Source organism: Aulostomus chinensis, chromosome 7 (genome assembly GCF_037954235.1).
Source record: "Aulostomus chinensis isolate RoL2024-O1b breed Wild chromosome 7, RoL_Achi_v1.0, whole genome shotgun sequence".
NCBI lineage: Eukaryota > Metazoa > Chordata > Actinopteri > Syngnathiformes > Aulostomidae > Aulostomus > Aulostomus chinensis.
This window is the reverse complement of record NC_141326.1, coordinates 22,360,257-22,371,125: the sequence shown is the minus strand read 5'-3', so window position 1 is coordinate 22,371,125 and position 10,869 is coordinate 22,360,257. Positions and strand designations below refer to the sequence as shown.

General features: G+C 46.2%; 1 protein-coding gene across 4 annotated transcripts in view; it reads right to left on the bottom strand.

The window, feature by feature from the left end:
• Positions 1-829: 829 nt before the first annotated feature.
• The window catches only part of reln (reelin), a 91,859-nt gene continuing 81,819 nt past the window's right edge, over positions 830-10,869 (bottom strand). The window contains exons 47-64 of one of the 4 annotated variants that reach the window (XM_086209300.1): positions 10,667-10,807; positions 10,289-10,466; positions 9,554-9,747; positions 9,118-9,368; positions 8,872-9,026; positions 8,532-8,746; positions 8,148-8,325; positions 7,873-8,051; positions 7,674-7,780; positions 7,341-7,583; positions 7,063-7,238; positions 6,896-6,969; positions 6,513-6,674; positions 6,253-6,410; positions 5,791-6,016; positions 5,469-5,666; positions 4,851-4,949; positions 830-1,324 (exon numbers count right to left, since the gene is read on the bottom strand). In XM_086209300.1, coding sequence (XP_086065426.1) covers positions 1,228-1,324; positions 4,851-4,949; positions 5,469-5,666; positions 5,791-6,016; positions 6,253-6,410; positions 6,513-6,674; positions 6,896-6,969; positions 7,063-7,238; positions 7,341-7,583; positions 7,674-7,780; positions 7,873-8,051; positions 8,148-8,325; positions 8,532-8,746; positions 8,872-9,026; positions 9,118-9,368; positions 9,554-9,747; positions 10,289-10,466; positions 10,667-10,807 — 3,031 coding nt within the window. In that variant the 3' untranslated portion in view covers positions 830-1,227. Of the gene's footprint in view, positions 1,325-3,239; positions 3,361-4,850; positions 4,950-5,468; positions 5,667-5,790; positions 6,017-6,252; positions 6,411-6,512; positions 6,675-6,895; positions 6,970-7,062; positions 7,239-7,340; positions 7,584-7,673; positions 7,781-7,872; positions 8,052-8,147; positions 8,326-8,531; positions 8,747-8,871; positions 9,027-9,117; positions 9,369-9,553; positions 9,748-10,288; positions 10,467-10,666; positions 10,808-10,869 lie in introns of those variants that run through there. The other 3 variants (XM_086209301.1, XM_086209302.1, XM_086209303.1) reach the window with 3 other exon arrangements.

Below are 10,869 nucleotides of genomic sequence, written 5' to 3'. Positions count from 1 at the left end.
GTCCATGTTACACAGACTTCAAAAAACAACACTAATAGAGCCTCACCTCCAGGTATCAGAAATCAGCAGGGAGAAGAGTGGGGATGGGGGTGTGTTGGAGTGGGGGGTATGGGGCAAACAGCACAAGAGAAGAGGGAAGCCGAGGAAGAGGAGAGATGATGCAGTATGAGAGCCTGACTCGACTGCCTAATAACTTAACACTAGAAAATAACATACATTTCACGCACAGTGCATCTTAAATAGGTTACGTGAAGAACCATTTACCATAAATATCTGTATTTTTCGGGATCCAACATATATAAAAAATGATAAAAAAAACAAACATTATTGTTCAGTCTTTAATTTTTTTTCTTATTTTCTCCTTTTCCCGTCGTGCAAATCGTTCTTTCGTTCCTTTGTACTGTGGAAGTGGGGCTTTTCTCCAGCCGGACCCACCATCCATTGCAGATAAATGAGGAAAAGGAAACAGAACCCAGCGCCCCCACCCCCCCACCCCCTCCCTTCCCCTCTTAAAAGTATATGAATTAGTATAAAACGAACAAACAAATGAACAAACACCACAGTCAACTCATCACAAAAAGAACCCACAGACACACAGAACAGCAAGAACACAGTATTCTTTTTTTCTTCTTTTTTTTTAAGCTTCCTCGTCACCGTTGTTCCACTTCATGGTCTGTATCATAGTTGTGGTCTTTCTCCTGGCGTACTGGCTGGCTAGCGGTGGGGGCGGTCCTCCCCAGGCAGCTCCGTAGAACTGGGAGGCGGCTCTCCAATTGGCTGGTCAGTTCAGCAGTGATAAATTATCTCTCATTTTCACAGTGTGGTAGGAAAAGGAGGGGTGGGGGGGGGGTTGGGGAGGTAAGCCAGATGGAGTGATATCACAGGAGGAAACAGGAATCAGAGGAACCACAGCAACAATTAGAAAACACCTAGAAACCCCGACCGTCCATGGAAAACAGTAAACACAATGGCTGCTTCACTCCTTTCTTCTGAGTTTAATTCCGGTCAAAGCCTGTGGATGGGAGGGCCTTGACTGGTCAGCTGATGTGATGGCCCATGTTTCTGGCAGAGGCTGGTGTGAGAGGGACGAGGGTGGTCCAAGGCTGACTGGAATCCACCGGTGGATGGGACTCGACAGGGTGATAATGTCGACAGGAGAAAAACGATGCGTGTGGTGGGTCAATATGTATTTCGTCAGGTCAAAGGGCGAATTCCTTCTGGGTGAATTCAGGCACGCTGTCGCAGTGCCCGCCGCTTGCGGCTATAGTAGTGGCGCACGCCGGTTTGTCTGGCAAAGTTCATCATGTAGTTTTGTTTACGGGTACTGCAGGGATACAAAGACAGTGAAAGAGGAAGGGAAAGAGGAGTATTAATGACCAAGGAGAGGAAGTTAAAAACCCACTTCTTCCCATGCACACTCTCTCATCCATGCACGCGAAAACACAAATGGTCCGATGCTTTTACTCTCTAAGCTGGTGGTACATGCTGGCATCAGAAATCAGCCATAACCTCAAACACTCAAAAGCTGTATGGGTCTCAGAGAATGGGTGGCACTACTCTATTAAACTGGATTTGTTCCTGGTGTGCACAAATGAGACTCAGCTAGACAAAGAATGTGGTGGTTGAACTACAACAGCAGACCGAAGGTCACAAGACAAGACACGGGACACAACATACTAGCACATACTAAGGGGGTTACTCTGACAATGAGTGTTTGAGGTCAGAGTTCACAGCCATCACTGGGAGAAAAGAAAAATAACTAAATTAAAGTGCATGGTTGTGAGTAGAGAAGGAGTGGTTCTCAAAGTAAGAGACACAGTCAAAAGCTGCGGAAGATTGCTCTTGCTTAGCCTGTTCATTGCCTCTTCCATCCAGCAGGGCGGTGCCAGTGAGCCAGGAGTGCAGCCAGGGCAGGCAGGGGCCTCTGCAAAGCGGGGGGGTAGGGTTGGGGGATTTTAAGGGGTGGGGCTTGGGGGTTGTGGGGAATGTGTGTATGATGATTGATGCTGTGAAGGTGGAAGTGTGGGAGGCATTATTGGTAAAGTTGAAAGTATATGTGCTCGCATGTGTTTTCTGTTTTTTTTGGTCAGAAAACCATACGGTAGGGAGGAGAGAGCTCCTGGCTCAGGGTCATGTTGTTGTCCACAGACAGACAAACAGCCATGAGTGAAACAGATGGGAGATCTGGAGCAAGAGCTGATCTCCTTAAAGCCATGCAAGGAACTGGATGGAGAAGGTTAGTCGGATGAAGTCTCCAGCCAAATGTGTCTTCATTTGGATCTAATGGTGCAAGATGCCCGCCGCTGAAGCTGACGTGAGTGGAAAGAGTCTGTCGGAGGGGGCTTGACTGAGATAAATGAAATAAACCAGCAGGTAAGATACTGGTAAGCTTATAAAAATAAAAAAAAGCCAGGTCAAAGTTACTGTAGTAGCGAGAAAAAAACAAACAGATAAAGCTTTAGTGATGAGTTACATCACACAGATACACACAAACACAATAACACTGACACTCGTGTAAGGTTTTACACCGGCAACGTCCGTCTGATTAAACCAACTTGAGGTCTTGTTTTTTTCGTTTTGTTTTGGTAGTTGTTGTTGCATCCATGACTTTGCATTGCATTTGTTGTGCTCATCATGGTTTAACCTTCACACCTTCACCCACAGCAGTTTTAACACACAGCACGACCAGACAACAAAGGAAGTCAGGTCTGTAGGGGGGGGGGGGGGCCTTTATGCTGACCACAAATGCTTTCTGTGTTCTTTGACAGTTATATCACTTCCTTGACTCCAAGATGAGAAATTCTACATCCTCTTTCTCTGCTAGATAATTGTGACATACTAGTTGAATGGCTGCCAGTCTCTCGAGCAAAGATGTTGGAGATATCCTCATTACGAAACACTTGAACCCCTAGGGAACTCCATCACCCTCAACATTTCCCTCCTGCGTATCTCTTAGGTAACTGTGTGATGATAAGAGTTGTGTTTGTCTGTGCTGAGAGCTGCCTTTGTGTCAGCTAGCCTCCACCTGGACGCCGCGTTGACCTGCCTGGGGCTCCAGGTAAAGCGAGGGCATGGAGATGATGACTGAGATGATGATGAGAGGGGATGAGTGTCAGGTGAAACTGGGGAAGGGTGTGCATCATGAAAGAAGGAGAAGAAGGGTTTGGTGGGGTTGGTGAGGGAGGGAGGGAGGGAGGGAGGGGGCTGCATCCAGGAAGAGGCGGAGAACTTACCTGACACTACAGCCATGCCAGAGGGAGCAGAATACAGAAGAGAGCAGAGGTTAGAGCGCGAGAGGGGAGAGGCAGGAGGAGGGGGCTGCTGTCTCGCAGAAAGGTCTGGGGGGGTAGGAGCCCTGGCCTGGGGAGGCAGGGACCCAAAGCGGGGGGGGGGGGGGGGTAAGAGAGGTAGAAAGATAGTCAGAAGGAAGAAAAAAGTAGAGTGAATGGGAATACAGAGAGGTGAGTTGGAAGGAGAGAAGTTGAATGGATGGCGAGTGAGTGAGAGACAACAGAGAAACAACAGGTGAATGGAGGGAAAGCAAACAGCAGGGAGAGAAGAAAGAGAGAGGCAAGAAATACAGCAGTAATCCATCCGTTGTACGCCAGAACGGGAGAGGAAAAGCAGAAAGAGGCAAAGAGATGGAGATGGGAAAAGGAAAGATGGAAAGGAGGATGAGGAGGAAGTACGTGGCACAAGCAGAGGAGTGACAACATGATCAAACACAGTAAGCAGCAGGGAGGACGGGAGCAAAAGAAAATATTGAGCAGGAGTAGGAGTGAGAGGACGGATGTGTGACGGAGTGGAGGAGTGGTGATCAGAGAGAAATAAACAACAGAGCACAGTGTGAGGATCACGCTCACTCTTTTCAGCAGACACTGTTGAAAACCGTGCAAGTGCAAGGGAGGGAGTGGGACAGGTCACGGCCACATAGACCAGGGGACAGCTCAGGTTAGCCACAAATGTGTCTCTATGTGTGTGCAGCTATGTATCAGAGTGCCTTATACAACTCTTGGAAGCAGCATTTTAAATGCATCGGGTCTGAATGAACAATCAGCACCCACATCAGAGGGAGCATTGCTCTGATACCCACAGCAACATGCAGAGAATGCATTGGAAATGCTTTATGTTTTTACGAGTATGCTAGCTGAGTTTATAGACATGATATCTTCAGTGCCCTGCAGATCTCCGATTTTTGCTGTTTTCTCTCTGAAATCTGTAAGGTTTAATGATCCAGATGAGTTCCCAGGTAAGATGGGGAAAAAACAAACTTGTTTTTGTTCAAATAGAAAGAAACAAAAATTAGCAAGTTCCATCATTCAAATTTAAAAGTAGAAACAGCCTATATAAAAATTTGAGAATAAAAAAAAAAATACACCAGTCACACTACAAGTCTGGGGTTCTGATGTACAGGTTCAGTCTTCTCAGACATATTTAAATTTACGACTTATTTGCTAAATTTTACTATTTTATCTTTTATTTCATATCTGCTTCTACAAGACACTGAAAATATGATGATTTGACAGTTGGGGTTAATCTGTCGAACACAGAGCAGCCATCCACAAACAGAACCCTTCACAGCAAAAGCACACTGCGGTAATTTTCCTACCCTGCTCGCCTGACACCAGAAGCCGTGATGAGAATGTAAACAACTGACTGCTCAGAAGTTCATTGTAGGTGGTAGGCAGTACACACGTAGATGTGCTTACGTCTGTGTGTAAACTGTATTCCTGTGTTTGTGTGGAGGAGAGGGGACCGTTTCTATGGGTGATGCTGAGGCAGAGGTAGAGACAAGGGCAGATCTGGGCTCTGTTAAAGGGCTTGGGGCTGGCTGGGAATTGGGTACTCACAGAACTACTTCCACATGGTCCAGTGCCCATTGGTCATGTCCCACGCCGTCATGACGTGGCTGCCACCATCGCAGCTTCACGCCTTTAACTCTCGCCTCTCTAGATCAGAACAAGAATGGGGTCAGTCCAGGTCAATGAGTATAAGAATCAAAATGGATTTTAAAGGCTCACACCAACTTTTTTAAGAAGTCCACTTATTTGCCGTCTTCCAAGAGCCGGACAAGAAGATAGATACCCTTCTCTCCTCTTCGCATGCAGAAAGGATGCAGAAACTGACTGCTAGTGCTAACACCTACTTGCTGCAATTCTATGTGATATGCTAACTAGCAGTCAGCTGATCTCTGAGGGTCTCACAGAGGAGAGAGGGGTATCCATTTTCTTGCTTGGCTCTTGGGAAGATGACAAATAAGTGTGTTCATCATTTTCTGATAGTGAAACATTTTAAATGGGCTTATATTGCAACTGCTAGCTTAATTCATGTTTGAGACATGAATGCTGTTAAAACACTAAATGATCTACTTATTAACATGCCTACTCAGAGATGGTTAGCTGATGACTCGTAGAAAGCGCCAAAACGTTAAAGTAAGTGAATGAGGGACACTGAAGGCCATCACTCACAGAGGAATGTTGTAGGAGACTCTCTGGGCCTTTATGAAGTCTTTGGGCTGGTGCTGAGCGATTACATGCCAGCTGACGCCACTGTTGACGCTGTATTGCAGCAGCACAGCTCGGTCTACCGTGTCGGCCTGATCCAGAGCAATGTTACAGCTGTCTGACTGTGCCACACTGCCAATCTGCAGCACAAACATGATCTTACTGTAGGGAGACAGAAAAGGGATTATAGAGTGAGAAAGTTAGAGCAAGACAATTGTCTGTGGCATTCCTACAGTGGAGGAGCCAGTTTGAGTGGATAATTAGCGGATATATGTTTTGGTAGTACCTGTACCTGGCTCTTGTGAGGTCCAGCGGTTTCGTAACAGCCTGCCTCATCTTACAGCCATTAAAATAGAGTGAGTCTCCGTGGGCATGTGGTGAGAGCTGTCCACAACCGCTGCCCACGCCACCACCCTGGATCAGCTGCCAGCTCTCTGGAGACACACTACCTGACTCAAAGTTGTCCTTGATGGAGCTGGGCAAGTCAGTGCTGGACAGGGAGCAGTCATCACCTGCGAGGGATGGTGATGGCATTAGCAGGATGGAGTTGCTCTCTGTGGGATTTGGTAATCTTTGTAGGATAGCAAAAACTTTTCAATAAATGTAATGGATTCTAGAACGAAGTTTAATTGTTTTCACCTGCAAATACAAAAATAGCATGCTACCTATGAACCACACTGCTGAACAAAATCAAAAGAATTATATGTGTAGGTGGCATTTGGAACTTAGTGTGGCATTTGTGGCCCACCATGGTGTCCCTCATCACAGATGCAGACCACTCCACTCGTGCAGTAGCCGTGTCCGCTGCAGAGCCCTGGGCAGGCTTCTCCAATGTAAACATGGTCTACACCCCAGCTCTGCCGCTCCCCTGTCCCCTCCTTCTGAATCCAGCGGAACTGCGTTGCCCTGGAAATATAGAACTAGTCAGGAAAAAAGCAATAAAACAAAAAAGCACAAGTGTGAATTCATGAAGTTTTCCACTTCTACAGTGACATGTGTTCCTCCTACCCTGAGGAGACGTGGTCTGGCAGTTGGACAGTGACCCTGGTCCATGTGGAGCTGTTGACCGGGCTGTAGATTGTGGACTCGTGGAATTGGAAGGGAGAGCAGCCCACGTTGTTTACAGAGGAGGGGAGGCACTCAGACTGGACCAGCTGCCACGAGTCTGACCTGAGAGGAGAGAGTGACAGGGGAAACCCGTGAAGCAAAATACCTCCTGTGAACAAAATAAACACGTCAGTTGACATTTGAGAGTTATGCATGTATGGAGAATGAACCACACCTACATTTAACATTGTTGTTAAGCAACATGTTTTACTACCTGCTATAACTTGTTAGTCTATCACATAGGGTTGTCAAGCAAGCTTAATGTAGTTCTTTGTTTCTTTTACCTTGCATCCTTCCTGTACTGCAGCAGGACAGAATGATGGTCTTCACATGTGCCCACCTCACAACCAACAACTATCTGCAGCAGTGAAAGAGATGAGAAAGACTAAAGCCACCATCAACAGGAGTAATGACAGCTGCTTAGCTAAGAGGCTCTCAAGGAGAACTTTACCTTGAACTGTAAAATATATCCAGGCTGCACTATCAGTTCTCTAGTGGCCAGGATGTTGTGTGTCTTGTCTTGGTTCTTATTTGGCCAGTAAAGGTGGAATGAAGGATTGCCACAGAAACCAGCGGTGCGTACAGCGTTAGGGTAGAAACTCCAGCTTTCTTCATGAGAAATACCCTCTAGTGAAAAGCAAAAAAACAAAAAAAGGGGCAAACTTATTGACATTTGACTCTTTACTGATGACCATATTTTTCCTCATCTGACTACATGTACAAACTCACCGTCATCGAAGGTGTCAAGTAGAGTTGATGGATTGATGTCTGACCCCCCGACTAAGATGTTGTCTATGGCCCACTGAGCTCTTTCCAGACTGGGGGAGGCCAGGCCAGAGGAAATGGTAAATGGCTGCCACCAGCGCAGGCGAGTAGCATTAGTCAGAGCTCCTTCAGGGAGGACAATGTAATCTCTCCTCACTGACACATATTTCAGATAGTCCATCTCATGCAGCAGCGTCCAGGATACACCTGAGGAATAGACATGGACTCAGTGAGGAAGACACAAGAAACAGGAGGAATGAAAATGCAGAGTTTACTACACTCAAGTTGTCAGCACACCTCCATCTGTAGAGTAATCCAGCAGCACGCCCTCTTTACGACAAGTGGGACGATGGCACATGGTCATGTTATCCTCGCTTCCAATCCTGGCCCAGTATTCCACAAACCTATCCACAAACAATCCAGTTCATAATGCACCTACACTTGTGTAATGTCCAAAGGTGAGAAGGAAGTAGTCAGGCTTAGGCTGAGTACTGACTTGGCTCCACGGAGGTCCAGATCAGCAGTCACAGCCTGTCTGGCATCAGCACCTCCAAAGTACAGGGCTGTCCCCTCTACCAACACACCACAGTCTGTACATGGCCTTCCGCCCTCCAGCACCTGCCACTGAGGTCCTGCTCCTGCCCCCTCCCAATCGAAACGCTCCTTCAGAGATGCCTACAGACAAAAACACACCTACATGAATTCCTGAATCTTGAACAGACTCATTAGTTGAATTATTCAACTCAGGATATACTGAGAGTCCCAGTCTACCTTTAGAGAAGTGCTAGCATAGCAGTTGGGTCCAGTGAATCCTGGGTCACAGAGACAACGCTGATCCAAACAGTCGCCATGTCCCCCACAGTGGCTGTCACACGCTGGCCCAATATAAAAGTTCTCGACACCCCACTGAATATCTGAGTGCTGCTGGTAAAACCTGAACCGCACCGCTCTGAAGGACAGGGAAGCAAGGCTAAATTCCTTTTAGTGATGTTAGTCAAACAACATGCATACGATTTTCATGATTTATATGACAACCGTTTTAATTTTTGATATAACAACAGTAATTAGATCCATCAATAATTCAGGGCATGCATGCCATGATGAGACATTAAATATGAAGGAGTACTGTATGTTTAGAGGAGGGAGATGACCTACGTGTCTGCCAGGCTGTCAGGGAGGGGATAGACAACCCTCTTCCAGCCCAAAGCAGGGAAAAAGACTGAGGGTTGGGAGACCTGACCTCCACAGCGAGGATCAGCAGGTAGGCACTGGGGCACCAGGTACTTCCATGTCACTCCAAAGTCCACTGAATACTGAACATGGATTTGCCTGTCAGCAGGACGATCGGACACACTGCATCCTACTGCAATCTAGATGAGAACACGGATATTCACGTCATTGAGCCATCATGAAGTGAAATGAAACCACTGCAGTAGTAACCAACAACACATGCATTTCTCTAATGCCTGTGTTTTGTTTTAGGCTTGTTAGTTACCTTGAACTGCATGACCCAGCCCTTGTCAGGGATGATGTCATGTGTGACAGCATAGACCTCTCTGCCATCTGCATTGCCGCACACCATCACCCCATCGGGGGAGCTGCAGAAACGCTGCACTGAGCAGTCCTCAGAGAACAACCAATGATCACTCACTGAGAGTAAAAACATGGAAAAAGAGACATTCATGATTCTGTTTGCAATATAAAACTAATGTTGTTACTGTTCTTTGATGGAGGCATGTACCTATGGGTGTCTCCTCCTGCTCGCTCGGTTGAGCTGTTCTTCCTGAGGTCTCATCAGCTGGAGTTCTCTCATGATTAGGAAGGGCCACCCCTCCAAATGTGTCAGAGATTTGTGCCCGAGGGTCTGAACCTGCAATAAGGACATTATCTAGGGCCCAATCACTGTGGTCTGCCCCTTCATGCTGCGGCTGCCACCAACGCACCCGCACTCCTTCCTGACGGGCAGCAGGGGGCAGCAGTACATTCACAAACCTGCACACAGACAAAAACATACAGTCACAGATACTAAATCTGTAAATAGTCAGATGTATCACAACACAGTAGCAGTTTAAGCATTCCCACATGTAACAAATACAAACACACAGTCAGCTATATTGGACTCTGATAAAAAAAAAATTCATGCATCATTTAACATTGTTAATATTCTCTGAACTCACCCAGGTTTTGTGTAAAGATCATAAAAGATCTCTGTCAGAAGATGCCAGTTGATTCCTCCGTTCAAGCTGTATTCCAGGAGCACACCTTGGTTACGGTTGCTAGGTGGGATCATGCAACCGTACATGAAGTAGAACTGGATGAATTCAGCGTTGGTCAGGTTCAGGTCAACTGTCACTAACTGACGGCTGCAACTCTGTGCACAGACATGTAGAGATGTGATTAAATGTAGTCAGCTTTTATGAATATATGTTTGTCTAACGTCCCTCTTTTTTCCATTTATACAGATTTTGGGAAACAAATGACAAGTTGAAACATAATCAACTATACTGTCTTAACTACAGAGCACATTCCCGCAAAACATCCTGAATAAGAGAACAGACTGCTGTATAAATATGATGGGTAAAAAGAAGAGATCTATCTTGATACAGATATCTGGAGTGCTTTTAAGAGGGTTCCCTAGCAGTGTGTCCATCTACATTAAGATCAAACTCTCAATAACCTTCCTTTTCTACAAGAGCCAAAGGCATCGTGAGAAAACTTAATGGCTGACAGCTTTATGTTGTGGTCTTTTATTCATAATATTAATATCTGAGGTAGCATCTTTCGGGTACTGCTGGGTATTTGTCTACATCATATCATGTGGTGTGCTGATTTTTGGGGCAGAGGTTTTATTGTTTCATTCATTCCTCCATAGCATGAGTGGACACTGCCCACAAAAGGCCATTAATACTTACACCGCTGAAGTGCAGAGCAGCTCCAGAAGCCACAGCTCCACACACAGTGCTGAGTTTCCCACCTGTCAGGACGTGCCAGTGGCTGAGGGAGGGAGCTCGACTGAAGCTGTCCTTCAGCTGGGAGGGCAGTGGAACCACTGTCTCATCACAGTACTCTCCGCCCCACTCTGGGTCACATCTGGGGAGGACGATGGAGACAGATCATTAATATATCATTATGTCAAACAATATTCAATACAATTTAACTGTCAGCACAAGTAACACTGATCAACAATACACTGTTTTCGTGTATAGAGATGCAAGCTTCAGCAGTGATAATATTCAGCATTTATTGTGAAAATATTTGTGTTGCACATGCAAGAAGCTTGTGTTACTTACACACAGGAGCTCTGTTGGCACCGTCCGTGGCCAGAACACATATCTGGACAGCCGTCTCCAATGTAGAGATTATCCAGAGCCCAAGTCTGCTGCTTGTCAAAGGGAGCCTGCTGGAACCAACGGAATCTTGTGGCTGGAGACCTAAAGACATAAATCAGTCACAGATAAATAGCAGGATTAAACAAAAAAAAATAAATGACACA